The 25,724-nt window shown below is 42.1% G+C and overlaps 1 protein-coding gene across 4 annotated transcripts in view; it reads left to right on the top strand.

Annotated features, from left to right (window-relative positions):
• PARVG (parvin gamma) overlaps positions 1 to 25,724 on the top strand; it is a 34,006-nt gene that overhangs the window by 1,136 nt on the left and 7,146 nt on the right. The window contains exons 1-11 of one of the 4 annotated variants that reach the window (XM_065583656.1): positions 1,473 to 1,505; positions 5,218 to 5,314; positions 5,831 to 5,895; positions 9,312 to 9,414; positions 10,560 to 10,700; positions 11,095 to 11,210; positions 12,275 to 12,330; positions 14,576 to 14,598; positions 16,837 to 16,898; positions 16,996 to 17,064; positions 20,138 to 20,239. In XM_065583656.1, coding sequence (XP_065439728.1) covers positions 1,500 to 1,505; positions 5,218 to 5,314; positions 5,831 to 5,895; positions 9,312 to 9,414; positions 10,560 to 10,700; positions 11,095 to 11,210; positions 12,275 to 12,330; positions 14,576 to 14,598; positions 16,837 to 16,898; positions 16,996 to 17,064; positions 20,138 to 20,239 — 840 coding nt within the window. In that variant the 5' untranslated portion in view covers positions 1,473 to 1,499. Of the gene's footprint in view, positions 1 to 1,415; positions 1,506 to 5,217; positions 5,315 to 5,830; positions 5,896 to 9,311; positions 9,415 to 10,559; positions 10,701 to 11,094; positions 11,211 to 12,274; positions 12,331 to 14,575; positions 14,599 to 16,836; positions 16,899 to 16,995; positions 17,065 to 20,137; positions 20,240 to 25,724 lie in introns of those variants that run through there. The other 3 variants (XM_005296723.5, XM_065583663.1, XM_005296724.5) reach the window with 3 other exon arrangements.

Raw genomic sequence — 25,724 nt, forward strand, 5'->3', positions numbered from 1 at the left:
GGATATTGTCTCAATAACTGAGAACTCAGAACCAAATGATGCCATTTTGCAAGAAGAGTCAAGAGTAAGGCCAATATAATTTTAAAATTCCAATACACAATATTGTTGCAATCAGTATTCTAGCAACTGGACTAAAACGAGTATTGTTCTCCATGTACCAGTAAATAATGCATGCATGGATGCAAGGCCTGATAAAATAGCCTGATAGCAAAAGAAGTAAAAAGAAAAATAGAAAAGAGAGTCTGCAGAGCCCCATTGCAGCAGGCCTGCATGACCAACTCCAATCTTAATACTTCTCCCAGCGCATTTAAGGAACTGAAATAGAAAAAGGATTCCAAACCCATTCACGTTCCCCCATGATGTTAGTGCAATATGTAAACCTTTAGCAGGCAGTTTTTTGGGATGTCTACAGACATCCTGGGGGGGTTGTTTGGAACTGAAACTTACTGTATCAAGTTTTTGAGCGTTTCACTAGAGCAGGGATGGCCAAACTTACTGACCCGCTGGGCCACATACTATAATCTTCAGAAATTCGAGAGGGAGGGAGTGCCTGCTGGGGCTCAGGTCTTAAGCCCTGTGGGGCGTGCCTGCCGGGGTTCCTGCCCTGCAGTGGGGTGGGACTGGGAGGGCGAGGGAATTCTGCCCCACGGCAGGCACCTCCTATGGGGCAGAAGCCCCGAAACCCCCCCTCGCTGTTGGGCAGAAGCCCTTAACCCCAGCACCTCTCCACGGGACAGAAGCCGAATGGGGGGAGTGGTCAGCTTCGCGAGCTGCACTTTAATCATCAAAGAGCCACATGTGGCTTGCGAGCTGCAGTTTGGCCACACCTGCCCTAGAGTGTAACTTGGAGCCTGATCCAGAATCCACCTTAATGATAATAACTAATGATCCTATGAAATGCTGAGGCCCTCCAACCTCAGCTGCTAGGCAGGTCATTGGATTGAGCCCTAAGGGTATATTTATGTACGCTGCCACCAATTTTTAATTTAAGGCCTGTTCTCGCATTGTTCTAAGTACTTCCTGTGACATGCTGAGATCTCCAACTCCTGTAGCGGTAGGTGCTCAGCATCTTGCCAGCGTAAATCATAAATGTGTGCGAGATCCCCAAGGTTTTTCAGCTTGCCAAAACAGCTCCTTAATACATGAGAGGAGCCAACGTTCCCAGGAGCCAGCCCCCCAGCATTCTGAACCCAGGTTGGCTTGGGAAGTGAGAGAGTGGCAAAAATAGGCACTATACAGAGTAGCAGATAGTCCCTGACTTTAAAAGCTTACAATCTAAAAGGCAAGGCAGACGCAGGGAGGGGAAAAGGGAAGAACACACAAGCAGAGTGAACAGTCTGATAATGGCAAATGTCATCTTAGTGCTGTGTTCCCCCCCCCCCACACACACACCTCTTTTTGTGGGTTTAGGAGGAAGGAAGTACGCTAAATGGAAAGAAAAGTGAAGAGGGAGGGGACACTGTTGTGAAGGAGGCGAGGGAGACGGGACAGGGGTGAAGATGAAGGTAAGAAGGGCAGATGTGGGGTGAAGCTGAGGTGAAGAGCCTGTGAGGGAGAAGGTTGCAGCAAATTCTGATCTAGAATCTAGGTTTCCACTGGGCTAGACATGCAGTGCTGGGTCACTTGCCTGACACTGCACAATAACCCACTTTTATTGTAAAATAAGGGCTTGAAACAACCCCACATCAATATTCTCCCTGGAAGTAACAGGAGATTTCTCAGTGTACAGACTGTATCGGCCAAGATGGCCACCGTCAATCTATGGATTTAATATTACGTCATACCTACTATATGTAGTCCCTTTATAGCCTTAAAGTGCTTCACGAATAATTAGGGCACAATTGTGGCTCACCCTACATGCTCATGCAGTGGAGTAAAGGGTTGTCGGGCACATCCTCACTCCTCTGGGTGGTTTAGTCAATATGGTGGGTCCCAATTCAGCAGGGAGAGCAACCACCATTGGGCCCCTCCACCTTCCGTCTTCCTGTGCAGATGGACAGGCAAGGGCAGAGTCTTGACTGTAGTTGACAGTCAGCATTACTGAGCTAGTGCAGAGTGGGGAGTAACTGACACCTGGTATCAGATTAGAGCAGGTTACTTCCCTCACAGGAACAAGGCCGGGGGAGTAGAAATCGAATGGTGTCACTATTCAGGCTCTAGTCCGAGCCTGGGCTGGCACAGTTACCTGATGCTCCTTACTATGGGCTGAGAGGAAACCTCTGTCTAGTCCTTATCAAATGAATCCCCACACAACCACTCAGCGATAGGTGTTACTCTCTTCAAGTCACAGATGGGGAAACTGTCTCAAAGGTGGTGTCTGATTTTGGGGGCCTCCCCAATATCCCATGTGTGTTTTTAGTTTTTATTAGAGAGAAGCAGAATTGTTGACCGTCCAAGTTATTTTCAACCATAAGTATTAAAGGAAGAGTGACCGATATAAGAGGTAGGGGGAACAGCACCACTGAGGCAATATAGGGTATGAATTACAGGAAGTGTACACACGTCTAAGAGTTCTGAGAAAGAGATTTTTAAAGGGAAAAGTGGCAGTTGGACACCTAACCCCCCTTGACTTTCAAGTTAGGTATCTAATTTCCACTAGTGCATATGAAAATCTTCCACTATATTAATTATATTTTTCATTTCCCTTGGTCCAACGTTCCTCAAATAGTTCAGTTGTTACTCTTATGTAGGCAGTAGAAGGCTCCATTTCTTATAATTATTTCATTCTTGCCAACTCCATTTCCAGAGCTGGCATTTGGTTTTGCAACCATAGTGATGAAATACATTCTCTCCAGCAGTTTTGTGCATTTTGTGTCTATTGTGTTGTGCAACATTCACTTTCCTTATAATGGAGCCCTGATAAAAATGTGAGAGAGATTCTAAGGGGTTTGGAGTTTTAAGCTATCAAAGCAAGAGACTGTACCTCAGAGGTCTTCCATGTCAGATGTGCAATACTATTTGCAGTGGATCTCTCACCTATTGATTATTCTGTTTTCCTGGTCTCACAATGTGAATGTTTAACAAAGGGTGCCCCACTTTCCTTTAAATGTACTTCTTCCCCTATATTTTTGAGACTTGGAACTTTTTTTAATAAGAGGGGAAATGTGTTTTCCCTTCATAATAATACCTAGCTCTTATATAGCACTGTTCATCCATAGTCTCAAAATGCTTTACAAAAGAGGTCAGTATCATTATCCCCATTTTACAGATGGGGAAACTGAGGCACAGGAAGGGTAGTGACTTGCCCAAGGTCACCCAGCAGGTCCATGGCAGTGCTGAGTCCCTATGCAGTGCTCTATTCATTAGGCCATAGGAACATAGCATTAATAATACTGGACAGATTATTTATCCATGATATCTGATATTCTGCCTCCAGAAATAGCTAAGATTTGATGCTTCAAAGGAAGGTGAACTGTGGCCCTCACTTCCAGAATGCACCTGATTACCTATACAATGCTGTTTCCCTTCCTGCCCTTTGTCTGTTTAGATTGTAAGGGGCAGAAACTGACTCTTACTCTGTGTTTGTACAGAGTCTAGCATGATGTAACCCAAATCTCAGACGATTGTAATACAAATAATGAGCAATAATAATTATACATGTCTGGTGGTGATGCAAGCTGTAGGCCTTTCTGACCCCTGCAGATGATCATTTTGTACACTGATGTATAAGATTTTAATATCCCTATTTTTAGCTTGCATACTACAATTACAAATGTTATTATCCAACCCCTTAAAATCCAGTTACAGTATATGACGTGATTTCCTGCTGTAGTGAATTTAAATTTACTTACCATTAGTGTAATAAGTTAAACTCTTGTTCTTATATTATAGGACAAAGTAAATAGAGACTGCTCAGTTTTTAACTATACTCTTCAAAATCTTAGTTTCCTTTAGCTCTTTACCATTCCTGACTAAGTAAGCCTAGCTTTCTCAGCCTTTTATATTACATATAAAAAATCCTACATTAAAAGAATGTTAAGGTTGCAAAGTCAAGCATTCTAATGTTAGGAAATTCTAGGATTAAGGTTGTATGTACTTATTCTGCTCTCCCTGATATGTTTAAATTTTTGAAAGATACAATTCCAGGTGATGTAGGGCAGGGGTGGCCAACATGAGCCTGAGAAGGAGCCAGAATTTACCAATGGACATTGCCAAAGAGCCACAGTAATACGTCAGCAGCCCCCCATCAGCTCTCCGCCCCCACCCGCAGCGCCTCCTGCCCACCGGCAGCCCCACCAATCAGTGTCTCCCCCTCTCTCCCCGCACCTCCCGATCAGCTGTTTTTTGGCGTGCAGGAGGCTCCAGGGGGGAAGGAAGGGGACGGGCGGGGAGAGGGAGGAGTGAGGGCATGGCAGGCTCAGGGGAAGGTTCAGGGAGGGGTGGAGTGGGAGCAGGGCTTGTGGCAGAGCCAGGGGTTGAGCAGTGAGCACCCCTGGGCATATTGGAAAGTTGGAGCCTGTAGCTCCAGTCCCGGAGTTGGTGCCTATACAGGGAGCCGCATGTGGCTCGGGAGCCACAGGTTGGCCACCCCTGATGTAGGGGAATGTTCTCTAGTGGTTATAGACCCTTCTGCCTCTGTGCCCCTAACCTGTTTTTGTCCCTCTTTGCTTCTATCCAATTCACCCCCACTTTGGCGTCTGCTACCCTCTCCCACTCTTCCTATCCAGTTTTGAAAATCCCATCCATAGTCTTCTATATGTTGACAGGATACTTTGGTGTGTTCTCCTTTGTGTGTTGTCATTCCCATTTTATTTCAGGGCAGCAATGGTTGGGAAGGGAAATGTCAAAGCCTGAGCTTTTTTGAACTTCCTTCTAAAATACATACAGTCTTCTAGATCTGCTATATTCTTGGTTTATTCATCTCAAACAGTTAAGTGCTGACCATTTTTATAATTTGCACCCCGATGTCTCCTGCTGAAGCATTTATCATCTGAACTGCAATAGGATTTTGCTGATCTAATTCAGATTAAGCAGCACTGACTGGAGTTAAAACATTTTTTTAATACTGTAGCGCTTTTTGTCTCCAGGAAAAAACTGATTAACTTCATTTTAATTTTAATGTTGCTTAAATATATGTTGCTGCATGTTTAAAAGTAGGTCACCCACAAACACTTCAAAAATGGCTGAAAGAAATAATTTCATTTGGTGCATATTCCCTCATTAGTACTCATTTTGGCTCTAGCACATTTTGAAAATATATTTTTTTCAATTTTCTAGGAGCAAAAAAATAATACAATGGAACCAGACTTTTTCACTGCTTTTGCACAGCCCAGTGCGCTTCATCATTCACCACTTAAGAATGACGTTGTTCAAGGTATGTGTTTTATAAACCAGCAATGAAGAAAGGGAGAGGAGGGACCCAAAGAACCAAAAAAATGGAAGTTCTCAGCACAAATGAATCTCACTTGTTTTACAGCATTATTTCCAGGTTCAATCAAGTGTAAGTAAGTAACCCTATTACATGGAATTTAGTCTCCAACTCTCCATAGGCGGGTTATGAAGAGTGACTGCAAGTTCCAGCTAATCCTCTAAATGAGGTTTACGTTTCACACAAAAGAACCAAACCAAACTGTGTTTTTGTTTATTTTTAGAAAGTGTCCCTTTGGTCTTATCAATTTGAATTCCCTGGAAAGATAATTTCTAATAGGCAATTGTAATGATCTGATATGCCATTTTCTCCCTCATAGGAAATCTATAAAATTACAAATGAGTACACTTTTTCATGATGTAATTAGCAAAATGGGGCGATATTGAACTGAGGGCAGTTATAGAAAACTTGCATTAGTCACATCAGAGAATAGTAATGGATATTGTTCACTTCTGTTTATAGGAGAAAAGAGGAAATTCATAAATCCTACGTCCTACAATAACCCCAAATTGGAAGAACTACAAATGGTATCATTTCTTTTACTAAATTATTATTTACACATAGACCCTTGTTTTTAAATGTTGTGTAATCAGGCTCCATCATGTAAGGTACTGAGCACTCTAGCCCCAGACCAGCAAAAAACGTAAGCAGGTTAGTAATCCCAATGACATCAATTGGACTACGCACAGGCATAAAGGTGCTTTGCTTCCAGGTGCTTTGCTGGATCTGTGACCAAGAGCTTAGCATTTGGCAGAATCAAGTCTCAGTGCTTAACTCAGACAAAGCAAGACTTTTGCTGTGTTGTGTGAAGAGGTTCTAGCATTTGAGAGACGTAGTCCATGTCCAAAGTGTCCAGCTGGATAACTTCTGAGCCCAAAATATCCAAGAGTTTCATCATAAAGAAAATGACAGGGTAATATCAAAGAGGAGTCTAACAAACAAAAAATAAATCAAATGTTAACATTTGCTACTAGTAAAGGCTAACCCTTAAAGCAACTTCGGTTTGCTGCCTTGACCGTGTGATAGGAATATATGAATTGCCACACTGCTCAGAGCAGTGGTCTGTGTAGTCTAGTATCCTTTCTACACCAGTGGCCAGTACCATCAGTACAAGCCATCTTGAAGGGAGCAATGAAGATCACTGTAGAGGACACTGGTCATGCAAGTCACCATTCACATTCATAACAAAAGCTTTCAAAATTGTACAGTAAATTCCATTAGGTTCTAGTTAATGTAATTGAGTAAAATGAACCCAGTTGTTAAACAGCAGCACTTACTTCACAGAGACTTTGAAAATCCCCTTCTTTGTTATATATTCAAACCTAATTCAAGATGCTTTTCTCATGTGATAGCCTCCTGGATATCATCACACCGAACCTGCTGTTTGGAAGGATCAGTAAAATGACAGATCTCGTTGGGCAGCACACCAGTACCTTTCACAGTTACAGAGATATTAAAACTGTGACAGGTATTTTGAGTGTTGGTGTGTATGTATAGCTCATATTCACAAAGCCCTAAACGTACGTTTGTGTGTTTCTATATTATATGTTCCCTAAAACCTAATGAGCTCTCAATCAGTTCATGAAGGGTTTAATTTTTGCAACAGGTTTTTACCATTACCATATTTTAATAAATGAGAGAATTTGAGAGGTGGTATAGCAAGAAGGAATCACTAAAGACACTGAATTCATTCTTCACAAATTGCCAAAATAAAGGATTTCTTTAGTCTGTTTTTGTGAAGATTCCTGTGAGCTCTGCTGTTGACCCCGTTCATGATTACAGCGCGTGCAACCTGGGTTTGACTGACTAACCTGTTTCCTCACTGGCCAGGGGAAGAGAGAGAATGCTTTATGTTGCTCACCATCAGTAATGCCTTCTGGCATATCAGGGAGTGGCAGGCATTGTCTTCCTTGTCTGGAGAGTTCATAGTTCTGACACAGAGACTTTAAGGAGGCGATTATAATGGGAGACTTGGAGGGTCTCTTCAAGGGCTGCCTTAGAGAAGCAAAGAAACTCACTTGTGGAAAATATTAAATTAGTTTCCTGATTCAATTGGGTGTTCTCTTCCGGGTGGCTTTGGGGGTTCTCAGTTGCCAAGAATATTAAACTACAGGTAAAAGGTGAAGTGCTTAAAGCAAGAAGAAGTTAGTAGCAAACTTCTGCTTCAATTATTCTTTTTTTGCTTTCCCTACCTGTTCTTTTCTCCTGGATTTTCAGATACATTTCTTTGTATGGCTGCCTGGGGAGACCCTGGTAGCTAGAGGTAAGACAATGTTGCCTAAGCTGTAGGCTAGGGAGATGGCTGTTAAAAGATAAAACAGGTGAACCAGGAAGCTTGTGACTCTATTTTCAGCAGTGCAGTTCATCAGCTTATGCCACTGCCCTCAGCTTGCCAGTTCAAACTACACTAATCCAATGGATCGTCAGAACTTGAACTCTAGGCATTAGGTGAAGATAACCACAGTTCACTGAGTGGAATCCTGCTGTCTCTTGGCTTTGAATGTGCATTACACACACTTTGAGAGCTCATCAATATAGAGCAGAGAGGTTTTTTAATGTCTTGTGAATTTTCAAACCTCTCATAGGGTTTTTAAGTTTTCTTTTATATATTTTTCTTTGAGAAGCATGTCTTCAGAGTAACAATATGGACTGGAATGTTTCAGCCTGCAGAACGGTCTAATGAGGGGAAAATAGTCTTATTCAGGATTCCATACACCCCTGCACAGAGAAGCAGCACAAAACTGATACACCAATTAAGCCCTCCAAGTAGGGTTTAATTGTGACAGACATGACCATAGACCTGGGGGCTTCAGAATTAAAGCATGAGCTGTCATAGCTTGAGCTAGAGCCAAATCTCTGTAGCTGGGCTGTAACAGAGTAATATTCTCCGCGGATCAGGCACAGAAGAGGACCCGTAACACACATTCACCTAGGGGTTTCACTGCCTTTCTGCACAGAATGAATTCTACCCGTTAGGCGTTTAATATTTTGAAGTGCTGAAACACATTCTATCAACCACAGCAGAGGGGACACAAACAATCTGAGCACCTCCTTTTACCACACAAAGAGGTGTTACATTTCATACTGTGTATATACCACTTAGTGAGATGAATTGAAAATAAAGTGGATGTGGGGGAGGAGCAGAGAAAATGAAAAGGGAGAGAGAAGAGAGTTGGAAAGAGAAAATAGGAGCATGGTGTTGAGAGAGAGAGAGAGAGAAGACTAAAATAAAATAAAGACAAGGAGAGACTCAATGGAGGATGAAAACAAAACAAAAGACAAAGGAGGAAGGTGCACTCTTGTGATGGTAAAGTATTACCATTTATTTTCCCACTTTCTGTTCCAACAACAGACATATCTGCCAGCAGATCGAGGAACGTGATCGTTCCCCTTTATTCGACATTGGTGAGGCCTCATCTGGAGTACTGTGTCCAGTTTTGGGCCCCACACTACAAGAAGGATATGGAAAAATTGGAAAGAGTCCAGCAGAGGGCAACAAAAATGATTAGGGGTCTGGAGCACGTGACTTATGAGGAGAGGCTGAGGGAACTGGGATTGTTTAGTCTCCAGAAGAGAAGAATGAGGGGGGATTTGATAGCTGCTTTCAGCTACCTGAAGGGGGGTTCCAAAGAGGATGGAGCTTGGCTGTTCTCGGTGGTGGAGATGACAGAACAAGGAGTAATGGTCTCAAGTTGCAGTGGGGGAGGTCTAGGTTGGATATTAGGAAACACTATTTCACTAGGAGGATGGTGAAGCACTGGAATGCGTTACCTAGGGAGGTGGTGGAATCTCCTTCCTTGGCTTGACAAAGCCCTGGCTGGGATGATTTAGTTGGGAATTGGTCCTGCTTTGAGCAGGGAGTTGGACTAGATGACCTCCTGAGGTCCCTTCCAACCCTGATATTCTATGATATCATTGCTGACTGTTTGATTTTTTCCTACAGCTCTTGATAGATTGGATTAACACAACCCTGAAACAGGAACACATAGTAGTAAAAAGCCTGGAAGAAGACCTGTTTGATGGGCTGATACTTCATCATCTCTTGGGTAAGTTGCTTCTTTGAGCTCTGCTCCCTAATAAATCTCGCATGCTCTTCAGTGCAGAAGCTCACAGATAAAATAAAAACCAAAGACACTAAATTGTAAGAACAGCTTTGCTTGCTGGTATCTTACTAATTATTAATGCCTCTTGCACTCAAATAGAGATGAGCACTGCACTGTGAACCATATGTGGTAATTGCAATCCTGAACAAGTGCTTGACACTTCCCTGCCACCCTTTGGAAAGTCTTTTTATTCCGTTGTTTATATAGAGAGTAAAAAGGTTAACTTTGAAGTCTGCGGTTATAACACCTCCAAGAAGTGCTGATGACATCATAAACCATGACAATGAATATGATTTATGATATTACCATAAACACCAGCTGGAATCACCTCTACAATTATAAATATGTATATTTTTTAAAAGCCATAGTCTGAGACCTCAGGCCAGAACTTCAGCTGCTGTAAATCAAAGTGGCTATGTTCACTTCAATGGATCAACATCAATTTTATGCTAGTTGAAGGTCTGGCCTCTTGAATCAATGCCCAACCTAAAGTTATGGTCTACCATTCCCACCATCTCTCTAATTACTGCGGTCTTTACCCTCTTCTCCATTCTGCTTTGACTGCAACTGGATTGGCTCTCACCTCCTAATCTTCTGCTCAAATCTCGTAAATCATAGTGATGCCACCAGGCTCGTGAATAGGATTGGTTTTCTTTTATACTTTGGGGCTGTGGTGTCACAACTATAAACTAAGATTTTTTCTTTTTATATGAACCGCTGTGTGCTTAGCACACATACCAATCTACAGGGCAAATTCACTCAGTGGATTCCTGCAGTTCCCACTGGTAAAACCCAGGGTGTAGAGCACTTGTGGCTAAAAATTAACCTGTAGCCTGTGGCCCCAATCCTGCAATCAGAACCATGTGTGGAGCCTTATTGATGTCATTGAGATTCTGCATGAACGCAAGGGAGTACCTGTGCACATCGAATTGCGGGCTTCGGGTCTGCATTATATAATTTATTAAATTATACTGATCACTTATATCAAGACTTTTTTGGTATTTCTGCTATGATTTTGTATTGTCTCTACAGTACTGTTAAAACATATCCATCTTGCTTTGTTTTGTTTTAACTTTGCTCCATCTCAGAAAAACTAGGATCTCTCAGGCTGGATGTTGAGAAGATTGCACTGACAGAAAAAAAACAGAAACGTAAACTTGCCGTTATTCTGGAAGCTGTGGCCCAGTGTTTACAACTAGAAGAGAGCCAGCTGAAATGGAATATTGATTGTATGTGCAGAAGTAAAATGCAAGGAAATTACCTCATAAAAATATATTGTTCTGGGGTTTTAGTGGGCTAAGAAGATGCTGCTAAGGGAAGGATGATCTTGGGGTTAAGGCACTGAAATATAGCCAGGAACTGAACCCAGTTCTCCTGTGTCTAACTACAGACTTCCTATTTGACCCTGAACAGGTCTCTTTAATCTTTCTGTGCCTCATTCCCACAGCTATAAAATGGGACTAATCTGCCCTTCCTCACAAGTGTATTTGGAGGCATATTTCATGTTTTGGTTGTAAAGCACTAGAACTTTCTCAGGAAGGCACAATGGGAATGCAGAGTATTGCTATTAGGCTGTAATGAGTTTGCAGATTACTTATAATTTGCTTTCTTTACATGAAACAGCCATCTTCCAGAAGGACTTACTGAGCACATTATATCTTCTGATTGCAATAGCAAAGCACTTCCAACCGGATCTGCCTATCCCTTCAAATATTAGTGTGGAAGTAATAATCATTGAGGTAATTATGGCTCTTTTCTTTGCTGCCATGGGGTTACAGAGGTCTCACAAGAAATTAAAAAATACAGTGGAAGAAAAGTGTATATCACTGTATAACTGTTATGCTTTTGTTTTCTGTGTAATTCACCTTTTAATTTCTAGAAATCTGTTGGTTGCAGGAGTAACCAGCCATTTTGTGTTCAGTTCAGAGGTAGCATTCTACAGAGGCTACAAACACAATGCTTTGTCATGGAGACTTTCCTGATATGCTTTTGCTGTTTCCACTTAATGTAAAATAAAAGGCATTCAGACTGAAAGCAGAGTTGCTCTTGGTGGATGGAAAATTATAACTGATTATAACCCCAACTATTCAAAATTCATTTGTCCCCAAATCCTCAGATTGGCCTAAAAATCATGAGATTTTCTTTTAAAATTTGTGGGTTTTATTGACTTTCTGATTTTTGTGACTTTAGGGTGCACTTGGGTCACATTTTCAAGCTTTTCTCCACACCTATGAGAGCTAGGAACTTACCTTTTAGAATTTTATTTATTTAGGTAATGAAATGAAAACAGATTTTCACATAGTTACATGAATCTAGGATCTGGGGCTTTAAGAAAAACATCACATATCCCACAACTTGTGATATAATTGTGAAAGTTGGGAGCACTGAGTCAAACTGTGGGTGAAGTTCACTTGCATATAGAACACAGCATGAGGCCTGTATCCCCCTTAAAGCTTGCTTAATCCCTATTTGGAGAGCTGCACATGGGACTGTGCATATGTGATGCATATGCCTTGGGCTTGCTCTCTACAAATCTAGGAGAGTCTGGATTTTAAATGCTTTATTGTATGGATAGCCTCTGACAAGAAGATCTAGATCTTGACCATACAAGACGCCAATGTCACTAAAGTCATTTTTGACAGTTGCGCTTAGGTTCCTAAGTCACTTAAGCACTTGTGAATATTTTAAACTTAAAGTTTATAGCAGCAAACAGTTAATAAAAGTTGCCTTTACTATTACAGATTTCTTTGTATAGCCCTTGCAGTTAAACATCATTATTCTATATTGGCTTTCCTTTTAACAGCGTACCTTAACAGGATTAAGGACAGAAAATGCAGTGGAATGTATCACAGAGAACAGGTAAGAGAAGAAATATTTTTTTATACATTGTATAACAAAGGAGGATTGAAATGATCACTTCATTTATTAAAATAATAGTGTGGCTGTGGCTATTTAAAAAAATATCCCAAGCAACGAAATGTTTCAGCCCTGGTTAAATTTTTGTTTGTGGCCAGACACCAGGCTGCTGTATTGGATTCAACCTTTGGTTCCCACATGTTTTTAAGCCACTGGGTTCATTCTCTGGCACATTCCTGGGGTACAGACCCCTTATCTAGTACCCCTGCTGGGATGTGGGATCCCATGGTCTAGCTGCCCTAGGGTCTGCCTTGGTTTTTCCAATAACTTAAGCATGTGCTTCCCAGAATTCCACCCACGTTGATAGCCTGGTTTACAGTTTCCCTTTTCTGGGACATTGTGAGACTTAAAACAGGGAAACACACACACATTCTGCAAAGGAACTTCTAAACCAGACACACTTTACTCATAGACAAAGCACAAGAGATATTCAGATCTAAAACAACAAATGCCTGAACACAAGACCTTCCCTCAATTTTCTCATCCTTCCTGAGAGCTCTTTTGGTATTAATCAATGTCCTTCAGGGAGTCCAGGATCCTCTGACACCCTTCTCTGTTCAATCTTGTCTTCTGGTTCTGGCCCTCCTTGCTAAAGTAAGTCTCCTTTTAGTAGCCGTTTCTTACACCTTGTCTCTTCCTGGCCTTCCCCTGGGGTTATTCCAGCCTCTAGTCCTCCATGGGCTGTAGCTAGGGGTGGTTGGAAAGCAACAATTTTATTTTATGAAAAATTTCCAGATTTCAAAATTTGTTTTCGTTCTGCACCAGATCAAAAGTGCAACTTTTCAAAATATTTTATGAATGAATACAAGAGAGGCAGAAAAAAGATAAACCGCCCCAATAATAGCCAGTAGTCCAGAGGTTAGGGCACTCACCCTGGTTAAGTCACTGGTTTGGAGCAGGGATTTGAACCTGGGTCATCAACATCCTAGGTGGCCCTAGGGTATTGGCTATTCTGAGGTGGGTTGGTGTGTCTCACTCACTCATAAAACTCCATCCTGGACTTTAGAAACCTTCCTGACAAAATTTTCATCAAAACATTTTGATTTCAACGAATCAGTGTTCAACTAACTCTAGCTGTGGCCTTCAACATTCTCTATATTTGTTACCATGGATAAGAGCTATTAGTAAGTCAGTAATCTCTGGCCAGTAGTCTCCACTGTCCTCCTAGGGCATGGTTATTAAACTATTGATTGTCCTTATTGAGAGTCAACCCCTTAGGTGTCAGACCCTTTGCAAAAGAGGGAAGATGTAATTTTAACATGACAGCATACAGTGAAAGAATCAATAAGCATGTAATCATACAAAGAGTTCATAAAAATCAAACTGAAAGTCATAAGTTCATACTGACTTATTCCCAATATGTCACACCAACACATTGACCTGATCAGAATTTTTTTTTAAATTGCTATTACCAAAAAGTACAGTTATACATCATGTCTGGTTGCCGTTTAGTTACAATCTGTTCTGTAATTTAAGCTTTTTCAGGGCTTAGTAAATGCTACTGCCACAGAATTATTGCATGAAGTAGAGGCATTTACTCATCTTGCAGAGCCGTTACTGGTTTTCATTGGTCTTTGAAAGACCTGATAAATGACATAATTAATAAACCAAGCATGTTAGGTTTATATATCTGAGGTTAAAAGTTCAATTGTATAAAAACAAAACCAGTTTACATATTACTAATTTATAGCTATTGTATTAATACATTACCAGAGTTCAGCAATTTTTCCTTATTTTGGTGCTAAAGAAAGAACAATCTGATCTTGTTCAGTTTGTGAGATTCTCTAATTATTCCATGAGCTCAGCAATGGGACACAATGAAAATATGGAGGTTGCGCCATGAACTGGAAACAGTTTTTCCCTGCTACAGTTCCATCATCAACTATTATATTTTATATGTTAACACAACTTAACATTCTAGTATTATGAGCAGCTCGTTGGAAGATTGTGCTTATAAAATAAATGTGCGTTAGTCTGTGTGCCAAATAAAATATTATATTTTTCCAAGAACACATAAATACAGTGCGCTATAAAACTGTCTGTTGGAAAGCTACCTCTGGCAAATAACTAGTGAGGTTCTGTACTCTATCTCCTACTTCATAGGAATCCTTATGGCTTAGAAATTGGATTAGTTCTGCTGTATGTTTTTGCTAATTCTCTTTTTGTTTGTTTGTTGTTGAATCTTTAGAGAGACTTTAGAAGGCCAGTCAAGTAAGTACTCTGAAGGCCAAATTCAGTGTTTCTTTACTGCATACTGTTTTCAAAAGTTGTATGTATCCAATTCTGATCTCACTGACATCATGATAAATCAGGGCTAACCCCATGAGAGTCAGTGGAGTTACAATGGTATAATACTGGGAGGAGATCAGAACTGGGCCTCTCATGGTTCCAATTGATCACCCCACAGGAGAACCTAAAGGCATACTGGCAATGAGAAATAAAATCGAGGGAGGCAAAATGATGGAGGGGTGACGTGAGATGAATCCCATTTACTTCAGTTTAACTATTCATGTGTGTAATAGCTGCAGAATTGGGCTTCCGACTTGCTGGCAGTTGCATTCAGGTCTGTTTTCTTTAGTTTGCAAAATAATGTTTTGAAACTTCATTATCACTTGATAACAGACCTTAACAACCAGGTTAATCCAAAGCAGAATGCACCATCAGAACTACTGAGGGAAGTAAAACATTTCATTGTGAAATTCACCTGGGTGAAGAGGGCAAGCAGAAGGCTTATATACCACTACGCTCCATTTTGAGGACTTACAAGGCCTGTTTGAGCCTTGCTATCTGCAAAGGGGCAAATTTCACCCTCAATGAATAAATGGGGCTGCTTTAATTCTCTTCTGTGCAATTCATATGATCAGTTACAGCTAGTGCAGAGACAAAGTATTTAATTGAACATGTATTTTCATTATTTTTTATCAGCTATTCTATTAAGTGGTCTTCATTTATAAACTGAGACAATGCAGAAAACATGCAGATTAATCTGTCAAAGGAAGAAACCTTAATTCACTCTTTAGTCTTTATCTATTTTTAAAAAATATATCTTGCTAAAAGAAAGGAAGAAAAACAGAAAGCTTAGCTCCAGAAAAAGGCTCTTTAGTTTGTGACAATGCTGTAGGATTTACACACATTCCTGCTATTGATTTGTTATTCTTTGTTTCCTAACAATACTGAACCAACAATTGAATAGGGAGAATGAGACCCAGTGGCATGTTCTCAACACTGGAGCCTTTTTATGTAGTATAGCTGCTAATTTGGATGAGTAGTCTCTCTTCTAAACAAAGCTCAATTCACATCCCACACCATAGAAGCCAAAGTCTCTTCTTAATTACGCTGGCATAATGCCCTTGATTTTAATCGAGTTGGAGAACTTTGTTCATCTCAGGCAAAAGCAATTTTGTTCATGGATTACTGTGAGGAGATGTACACAATTCTCATTAGAGCAGGTCAGAAAATAAGGGTGGGAATTCACAAAAATTTCATTTCGATTTTTCACTGAAAATGTCCAAATTTCTTTCCAATTTCCAGCCCTAATTCTAATGTGTAATGCTACTCAAAATTACTGTGTGAGGTTCTATGGTATGTGTTATGCAGGACGTCAGACTCTAATGGTCCCTTCTGACCTTCAAATCTATGGATTTAGAATTATGAGCAAATATTTCTATCACTGAATGTATGGCCATTCTCCACCCTCAGTTTTTGTGCAAAACTCCCACTGATATCAATGGGAATTTCAGGTACTGAAGAATGGTAATATATGACCCTTATTTTCTACTGATTTTATTGCAGATGTTCAGGGATAAGGTGTGCAAATGAAAAGAGATGAACTATAGGACCCATGGAACTTCAGCTTGCCTAGGGCCCATGCTAATGGCAGCACAAACTAAGAGAACCCATGCCTGTGAAAATTTGGGTACATCTACACTACAGGGGGGAGTCGATTTAAGATACGCAAATTCAGCTACGTGAATAGCGTAGCTGAATTCGACGTATCGCAGCCGACTTACCCCACTGTGAGGACGGCGGCAAAATCGACTTCTGCGGCTTTCTGTCGACGGCGCTTACTCCTACCTCCGCTGGTGGAATAAGAGCGTCGATTCGGGGATCGATTGTCGCGTCCCAACGGGACGCGATAAATCGATCCTCGAGAGGTCGATTTCTACACGCCGATTCAGGCGGTTAGTGTAGACCTAGCCTTAGGGAAGCTGATAAAAACAAACTATTTTGTCTGACACAGGTGTTAAAGTCAGGGGAAGCACAGCTCCCTCTTCTCTCTTATATTAAGTGGGGAAGAGAATATTGGGGAGCAGTACTGTCCCACAACTCGACTTCTCCTGGGCTTATACAGGGAGGGATTCCCCCCTCCCAGTTCAATTTATTTTAACCACCGGTCTAGTAGTTACTCCAGATAATCCTAATTAACATTTATTGAATATTTTGCCATAGAAGCTGATGCCTTTGATGAATTATTCACACATGCACCGGACAAACTGGATGATGTGAAAAAGGTAACTTTTAAATGTTAAACAGACATTGACATTTGCATTATAAGATGTTATTAATGAATTCTCTAAAAATTCCATTTTCCCCCCTCCCATTCTTTAGGTGCTTTTGCAATTTGTCAACAAGCATGTTGGAAAATTAGGATTAAATGTGAATGATGCTGACTCTCAGGTAGCACTCTTTGAGCTGTATGTTAAAATGTCTGTTGGTTATGTTAATGTCTGTCACCTCCAAAATCCCTATATTTCTCTTTTAAACTTGGCAAATATACACATTCGTTCATAGCCTGAGTTCAGGCACATCAAGTGTCAATTTTGGAGGATTTTTAATGCCAATATAATAAGTAATTGAAAATAAGGGGTTAGTATGGAACACCATCCCAAGGTTGTTGTCATGTAGGTCCTGATTTTCAGAGGCTCTTGAACCACTACAGCAGTGGTTCTCAAAGCTGGTCCGCCGCTTGCTCAGGGAAAGCCCCTGGCGGGCCGGGCCGGTTTGTTTACCTGCCACGTCCGCAGGTTCGGCTGATCGCGGCACCCACTGGCAATGGTTCACTGCTCCAGGCCAATGGGGACTGCGGGAAGGGCTGCCAGCACATCCCTTGGCCCGTGCCACTTCCCACAGCCCCCATTGGCCTGGAGCGGCAAACTGCAGCCAGTGGGAGACGCGACCGGCTGAACCTGCGGATGTGGTAGGTAAACAAACCAGCCCAGCCCGCCATGGGCTTTCCCTGAACAAGCGGCGGACCGGCTTTGAGAACCACTGCCCTACAGCTTCCATTGACTTAAGGTGGAAATGTGGTTGCTCAGCATCTTTAAAAAATAGGCCTAAATTGTCAAAGTGACTAGTGATTTTTGAGAGCCTAACTTAAGACATGATCGAGAGGCCTGGTTTTCACAAAGTGCTGATCTCCAGCCCTCTGAAAATCAGCCCCGTTTAAAGTGTCTAAAGGTGGGCACCCAAATTACTAGATCCTTCTGAAAATCTAGGCCATAATTTATAGATAAGGCTAAGATTTTTTCATGGGTATTTTTAGTAAAAGTCACAGACAGGTCCCGGGCAATAAAGAAAAATTCACGGAAGCTGTGACGTGTCTGTGACTCTTACTAAAAATATCCATGATAAAATGGGAAGGAGCTGGGCAACTGCGGAGTGGCTGGGAGTTCTGGGAACCCAACCACCTGTGGGAGCTCCGAGCCACAGCGGCGGGGAGCTGTGGGGATCCCCCTGCTACCACCACCGTGGGGAGCTGCGGGGGTCCCCCTGCACCGCCCCGGTTGGCAGGGAACTGCGGGGATCCCCCTGCCCACGGCGGCAGGGAACTGGGGGGTTGGGGGCCTGCTGCCTCAGGGTGGGAGGGTACATCACAGCTCCCTGCTGCTGTGGGAGGCGGCAAAACCCTGCAGCTCCCAGCCACCAGGGCTGAAGTCACGGAGGTCTTTGGAAGTCACGGATCCTGTGAGTTCCGCGACCTCTGTGACAAAATCGTAGCCTTATTTATAGGGCATGATTGTTCCAGAGGCACAGCCCTGCTCTGGGGACATGTGGAGCCACCACCACTGGAGGAGTTCCAACAGGGTTTCACCTCATCAGACACATCCCTCACAGAGCCCAGGGAAGAGTTCACACTGTACCATCTGTGAGGATGGGTGCAGCCTGCTCACTCCAGTGAGGAGGTGTGGAACTATAGCTCTGTCTCCTCCCACCTCCCTTTGGTGCAACTGGCACCTCTTGGGACACATGAGTGGGAGTGAAACAGTCCTTGTGCTTGTGAGAGTGCGGGGATTGTGATTCTCCCATGCCTCTGAGTAGGGTGAACCTAGGGTTACCATATTTAACAAATAAAAAAAGAGGACCCTCCACGGGGCCCTGGCCCTGCCCATTTCCCCACCCCAGCCCCACCCCAACTCCGCCCCTTCCCCGCCCCAACCCCATCCTAACTCCGCCCCCTCCCCTCCCCCTCCCAGCCATGCGAAAAGGGCTGCCCGAGCGCTACCGGCTTCACGATTTGCTGGGCAGCCCCCAGACCCTGCGCCCCCGGCCGGCGCTTCCACAGCGCAGCTGGAGCCCGGGAAGGGAAGCGCCCAGCCGGGGGCGCAGGGTCTGGAGGCTGCCCGGCAAACCGTGAAGCCGGTAGCACTTGGGCTTCGGGCAGCCCCTATGCCTCCGGACCCTGCACCCCCGGCTGGGTACTTCCCCTACCAGGCTCCGGCGGCGCAGGGTCCGGAGGCATGGGGGCTGCCCAAGGCATGGGGGCTGCCCAAAGCCCGTAGCGCTCGGCTCTTAAACAGAGCCGAAGAGTCAGGGGAGGAGCAGAGCCGCCGCGGCCGGAGGCTCTGCTCCTCCCCTGACTCTTTGGCTCTGTTTAAGAGCCGAGCTGCCCGAGCGCTATGGGCTTCAGGCAGCCCCCTTGCCTCCGGACCCCAGCTGCCGGAGCCCGGAAGGGGAAGTGCCCGGCTGGGGTCCGGAGGCAAGGGGGCTGCCTGAAGCCCATAGCGCTCGGGCAGCTCGGCTCTTAAACAGAGCCGAAGAGTCAGGGGAGGAGCAGAGCAGCCGCGGGAGGGGAAGTGCCCGGCCAGCATTTTCCCGGACATGTTCGGCTTTTTCGCAATTCCCCCCGGACGGGGGTTTGAGTGCCGAAAAGCCGGACATGTCCGGGAAAAACTGGACGTATGGTAACCCTAGGCAGATTGGGATAGGGAAGTTCCTTGTGCTCTTTTCCTTCTTGGCATGCATATGAAAGGGTGGGGAAAATCTAGACTACAACTGGCACTTCACTGCAACCATTAAAACCTTTGACGCAATAATAATTCCAGTAGCTTGCATTGTATGGCTGGGGACTGGAGTATTAATTACTGAGAATGGAGCTTTTGAAGGGATTGCTATCATGAATCCTAGATGGAATTTCTTTTTATGTAGTAATACATATTTATTTTTGTTTGAAATCTGTTCAAACATGGGACATTTCAAAAAGCTCATTTGTATTGCTATCCTTCACACAGTGGTACATTCCTACTACAGTAATAGAAATTTATGAGCGTTAGATAGATAGAAATGACATTCTGTGTATAAATTGGGGTTAAGGAAATAAGTCACTAGATTGTATGATTTATACTGTATATTCTCAATTCTTCTTTCCATAGAACAACATTTATCTCTTTGAGTAAAACTCTTTGAATCTTTTTTTCCCTGGCTGTGGTAAAAGCCAATTTAATAAATAATACTCAGGTGATTCTTCTTATAGTTTGCAGATGGAGTTATCTTGCTTTTGTTAATTGGACAACTTGGAGGGTATTTCCTGAATTTAAGGGAGTTCTTCCTGAACCCAAATTGTGCTACGGAAATGGTAGGTGGTTATTTATTTACTTAAGCCCTGGTCCTGCAAACACCTTCCATGTACTTTCTGCACATGATTAGCCCCATTGTTAGTAGTCTCTGCGATTTCAATGTGTAAAGTTAATCGCCTGAACAAGCATTTGCAGGATAGCAGCTTTAGACAACACACAAGAGTGCTCTAAGCATGTTATAATCTAATTTAAAAAAAAAGTCCCTGCCCCAAAGTCTGTACTGAAATCTACCATGATCCTACAAAATGAAAGCGATCATTATTTGCATTTGTTAACCAGACAAATGCATTGAATTCCAAGTGCTTTAAATAAACATCTCTGTGTTGCATGGGTTGGAATGCGAATGCAATATTAGACCAACAGCTTCTTCCATTTAGCCACACAGGTGACAGAGCAAGGGTAGGGGCCACAAAGATTCCCTCACATTGTCCCACAAATGTACCTCAACCCTAACTTGATGGTACCATCGCTAAGGCCCCATGTAGGCAAGGTCACTTTTCTAAAAGTTTCCTCCTATTGCTAGCATCAATTCACTTGACCCTCTGTTAGCAAAGCTGAGAGCCCTCATGCACACAGCCTGTCAAATACTGACCCTGTTTTAAAACTCTGCTAATTAGATTTGGGGAAAAAATAAATTTGAATTGAATCAAAATGAAAGTGTTCCAACTTCAGTCGCCCTCTCCCTTTTCTTTCTCCACTATTTTTTTTTGCTCTGATTCCATTAAATTGGAAACAAAACATTTTATTTTCAAATCACTCTAGAAGAAAAAAAGTCAGTAAAACCCATGAAGAAGTTTGAACAAAACAAACATGTTTTTGGTTTGTTCAAAAAGTTTTGTAGAAAAGAATTCCTATTCTTTTGACCAGCCCTATTAGTTAATGACGTCTAAATGACTTTCTTGTGAGGAACATATATACCTCCATTTTTCAGAAGTAAATTGCAGAGTAAGACAGTGCCAAAGTTGGTATTAGAATTCAGAACTATTGACTCCCAGTCCTAGCCTCTAACCATTGGACACTGCCCTCAGAGAGGAATCCATTGGGGGTGTGAAGCACTTTGCTGTGATTGTATCTCAAGATCTTTCATTTTAGCAAAGTTAACCCCAGGTACTACTTTCGGTCAAAGCATTGTTTACTTAGTTTTTTTTCCTGTCTTATATCCTGAGTGATATAAAAATCTAACTACTGTAGCTCAGAGACTTTATTTCATTTTAAAACACTTCCCCTAAATCCCTTGTGTACCCTAACTCCCCTTCATTTTAGACATTAATTGGTACAGTAGAACATGACAATGTAATCTTCACTGCAGAACTCCTCTGAGATTTAAAACATGACATTCCTGTTATAAAAGTGGTGACAACCAGCCATACCGTCAGGATCATTATTGTGTATCGTCTTTCACTCAAGTTGAAAGCTGATAGTTCAAAGCCAGTAGATACAGTCTGTGTATCTTGGGCAGAGGGAATTGGAGTGGATGCTAGTGAGGGGGAAAAACACTGAAAAATAAAGGAAAATCGATATTGGGATATATCTAGAATGTACGTAAACTCAAAAGAAACCAAAGGTGGTGGTGGCAGAACCCTGCTCAACATAGGGTGGAACCTTTACCTTTAGAGATCTCCTCAGCAGGGCATCAGTGGATGGAGTTATCACTTACCTCCTGCTCATCCTGTGGCATCAGTGGGTGGTGCACTCTCTGATCTCTTGCTTCACTGCCCTCCCTTTGATGTCAGAGGATGGCACTATTCCTTCCCCCCCCTTTCCTTTATTATAGGTGGAACTGGAAGGGCCACCTATAGTTAAGGTTGCCTTGATACTTCCCATAAATACCATTATAAGACCTTGTTCTCAGTTGATCATAACTTTGCCAAACTTCAACTATTTGGGCTATACTTTTCCAGGCAAGGTACCCGCCTCAGGCTGAATTTTTCCCCCCAGCTAAAACAGTTCACCTATTTCTGAGAACGAGGTTAGGGGGAACTTTGTTGTTTTACTAAAAACCTTTTCACAACCCATTTGTTGAGAAGTTCTAGCTCCTCCATTCTTTGAAGCAGGAGGTGATTTTTGTGAGGATTTTTGCCACCCCTGTGAAAAACTGCCCACATTTGGCCAAGTTATAAGCCTTTCAGTTGGCACATGGTCAATAGAGAGTTGTTTGAGTTTGGCATCTAAATTCCCTGAAGATTGTCTGCACTGAGCATGCTCCATCCTCTCGCTCCTCCTCTGTGTGACAGGACTGCACATGTACTATCCCCTCAAAGCAACCAAGCATGCTCCAAGCCCTGAGCTGCAAGGCTGCACAAGACTTTCCCTTCAATTGCTTCTCCAGTAGTTGGGGACATTATGGGCTTGGGCACTGGAAGTGAGAGCAGGGAGACTATCTTGTTCTCTCAATGTTCTCAGTTTCTGGGCCTAGGTAGTGTGGAGGAAAAGGAGGAAGAAGCCACAGTGGGAATTAGGGTGACCAGATAGTAAATGTGAAAAAAAAATTCAGGGGGTGTGGGGTATATATATGTGTATATATAAGCCAAAGCCCCTAATATTGGGACGTCTGGTCCCTCTAGTGGGAATGCAGAGGGATGAAGAAGGGGAGGGATTCAGGGACCAGAGGATGAGCAGGAGCAGAGGAGGAGGGGAAAAGGGAGCAGGAATTGGGATGAGGGGCGGTTCGTAGATTCCAAGGCCAGAAAGGACCATTTTGATCATCTAGTCTGACCTCCTGTATAACACAGGCCATAGAACTTCCCCAAAATAATTCCTAGAGTATATCTTTTAGAACAATGGTTTTCAATCTGTGGTCCATGGACCCCTGGGATTCTGCAGACTAGGTCTAAGATTTCCAAAGGGGTCTGCACCTCCATTCAACATTTTTTAGGGGTCTGGAAATAAAGAAGGTTGAAAACCATGGTTTTAGAAAAAATATCCAATCTTGATTTAAAAATTGTCAACGATGGAGAATCCACCATGACCCTTGGTAAATTGTTCTAATGGTTAATTTCCCTCATTGTTAAACATTTATGTCTTATTTCTGAATTTGTCTAGCTTCAACTTCCAGCCATCAAATTGGGTTTAGATTTAGAATTCCATTATTAAATATTTGTTCCTCATGTAGGTACTTATAGACTGTAATCAAGTCTCCTTTAACCTTCTCTTTGTTGAGCTAAATAGAGCGAGTTCTTTGAGTCTATCACTACGAGACAGATTTTCTAATCCTTTAGTCATTCAACCCTCTCCAATTTATCAACATCCTTCTTAAATTGTTTGCACCAGAATTGGACACAGTATTCCAGCAATGTTCACACCAGTGCCAAATACAGAGGTAAAATAATCTCTCTGCTCAACTTGAGATTCCTCTGTTTATGCATCCCAGGATCACATTAGCTCTTTTGGACACGGTGTCACACTGGGAGCTTATATTCAGCTGATTATCCATCATGGCCCTCAAATCTTTTTCAGAGTCACGCTTCCCAGGATAGAGTCCCACATCATGTAAGCATGGCCTGCATTCTTTCCTCATAGATGTATACATTTACATTTAGCAGTATTAAACACATATTGTTTCCTTGTGACCAGTTTACCAAGCGATCCAGTTTGCTCTGAATGAGTGACCAGTCCTGTTCAATATTTACCACTCCCCCATTTTTGTGTCATCTGCAAACTTTATCAATGATGATTTTATGTTTTCTTCCAGGTTATTGATAAAAATGTTAAATAGCATAGGGCCAAGAACCGATCCATGCAAGCCCACTGGAAACACATCCATCAATGACGATTCCTCATTTACAGTTGCATTTTGAGACCTATTGATTAGCCAGTTTTTAATCCATTTAATGTGTGCCATGTTAATTTTATATCATTCTAGTTTTTTAATCAAAATGTCATGCAATACCAAGTCAAATGCCTTACAGAAGTCTAAGTATACTATGTCAACATCATTACCTTTAACAACCCAACTTGTAACCTCAGCTAAAAAAAGATATCAAGTGAGTTTGATTTAATCTATTTTCCATAAACCCATGTTGATTTGCATTACTTTTACTTTACCCTCCTTTAATTCTTTATTAATTGAGTCCTATATCAGCTGCTCCATTATATTGACTGAGATCCATGTCAGGCTGACAGGCCTATAACTACTGGGGTCATTCTGTTTACCCTTTTTAAAAATTGGCACAACATTCGCTTTCTTCCAGTTTTTTGAAAACTTCCCCAGTGCTCCAAGACTTATTGAAAATCAACATTAATGGTCCAGCGAGCTACTCAGCCAGCTCTTTTAAAATCCTTGGATGGAAGTTATTTGGACCTGCTGATTTAAATTGTCTAACTTTAGTAGCTTCTGTTTAACATCCTCCAGAGAAATTAGTGGAATGGAAAGAGTGTTATCTTCACCACATGAAGAGACTATATCATCTGTTTTCCCCCCAAATACAGACTAGAAATATTTATTGACCACTTCTGCCTTTTCTGCATTGTTATTGATAATTCTACCAGTTCCATCTAGCAATGGACCAATACTATTGTCAGGATTCTTTTGTTTCTAATATATTTTAAAAAACCCTTCTAATTGTCCTTAACTCTGCTGGCCATATTTTTTCCTGTGACCCTTTGCTTCTGTTATCATTTTTCTACAATTCCCAACTTCTGATTTATATTCATTACTATCAGATTCCCCATTATTCCATTTGTTTACACACTCTCTCTCTCTCTCTCTCCCCCCCTCTTCTCCCCGCCCCTTCTAAACCAAGCCATTGTTTTAACCAGCACAGGCTTGTCCCTTGATTGTGGCTTCTGGGGAATCTAGTAAGATTTTCTTAAATGATTCCCAATTATCATTCACATTTTTCTGATTAAATTCTTCCTTCTAGATGATTGTTTTCAGCTTTGTGAAATTGGCCCCATTAAAGAACCAGCTGTATATGATCGCTTGTACCTAAGCTACCACTAATTTTTAGTTCTGTGATCAGTTCCTCTTTATCTGTTAGGAGAAGGTCTAATAAAGAATTTTCTTATGTAGGCTGCAACACTTTTTTTTTTTTTTTTAGGAAATTGTCATTTATAATGTTTAGAAATTCCAGGGATGTTTTAGTACTGGCAGCATGAGATCTCCAGCATATGTCACGCAGATTGAAGTCCCTCATGATCATGCAGCTTATTTTCCTACACGTTATAGAGAAGTGCAAAGGAGGTGGTTATCCTGTTCCTAACACTGATTTGGTGGTCTATAGCAGACACCAACTGTTATTCCATCTGTGTGTTTTATCGGTTAGGACATTACTCCGTAAGCATTGAAGATAATTTTCTTCTAAGTTATCAGTGATTCGGAAACAGGTAATGCCACTGTTGACAAACAGTGCCACTCTTCCTCCCCCTTTCCCTACTTGATCCTTCCTAAATAGGTTATAATCATTGATTTTAACATTCCAGATGTGAGAATCATCTCACCATGTTTCAGTAATGCTAACTAGATCAAATTTGTGCTCATAAATG

This window comes from Chrysemys picta, chromosome 1 (genome assembly GCF_011386835.1).
Source record: "Chrysemys picta bellii isolate R12L10 chromosome 1, ASM1138683v2, whole genome shotgun sequence".
Taxonomy (NCBI): Eukaryota; Metazoa; Chordata; order Testudines; family Emydidae; genus Chrysemys; species Chrysemys picta.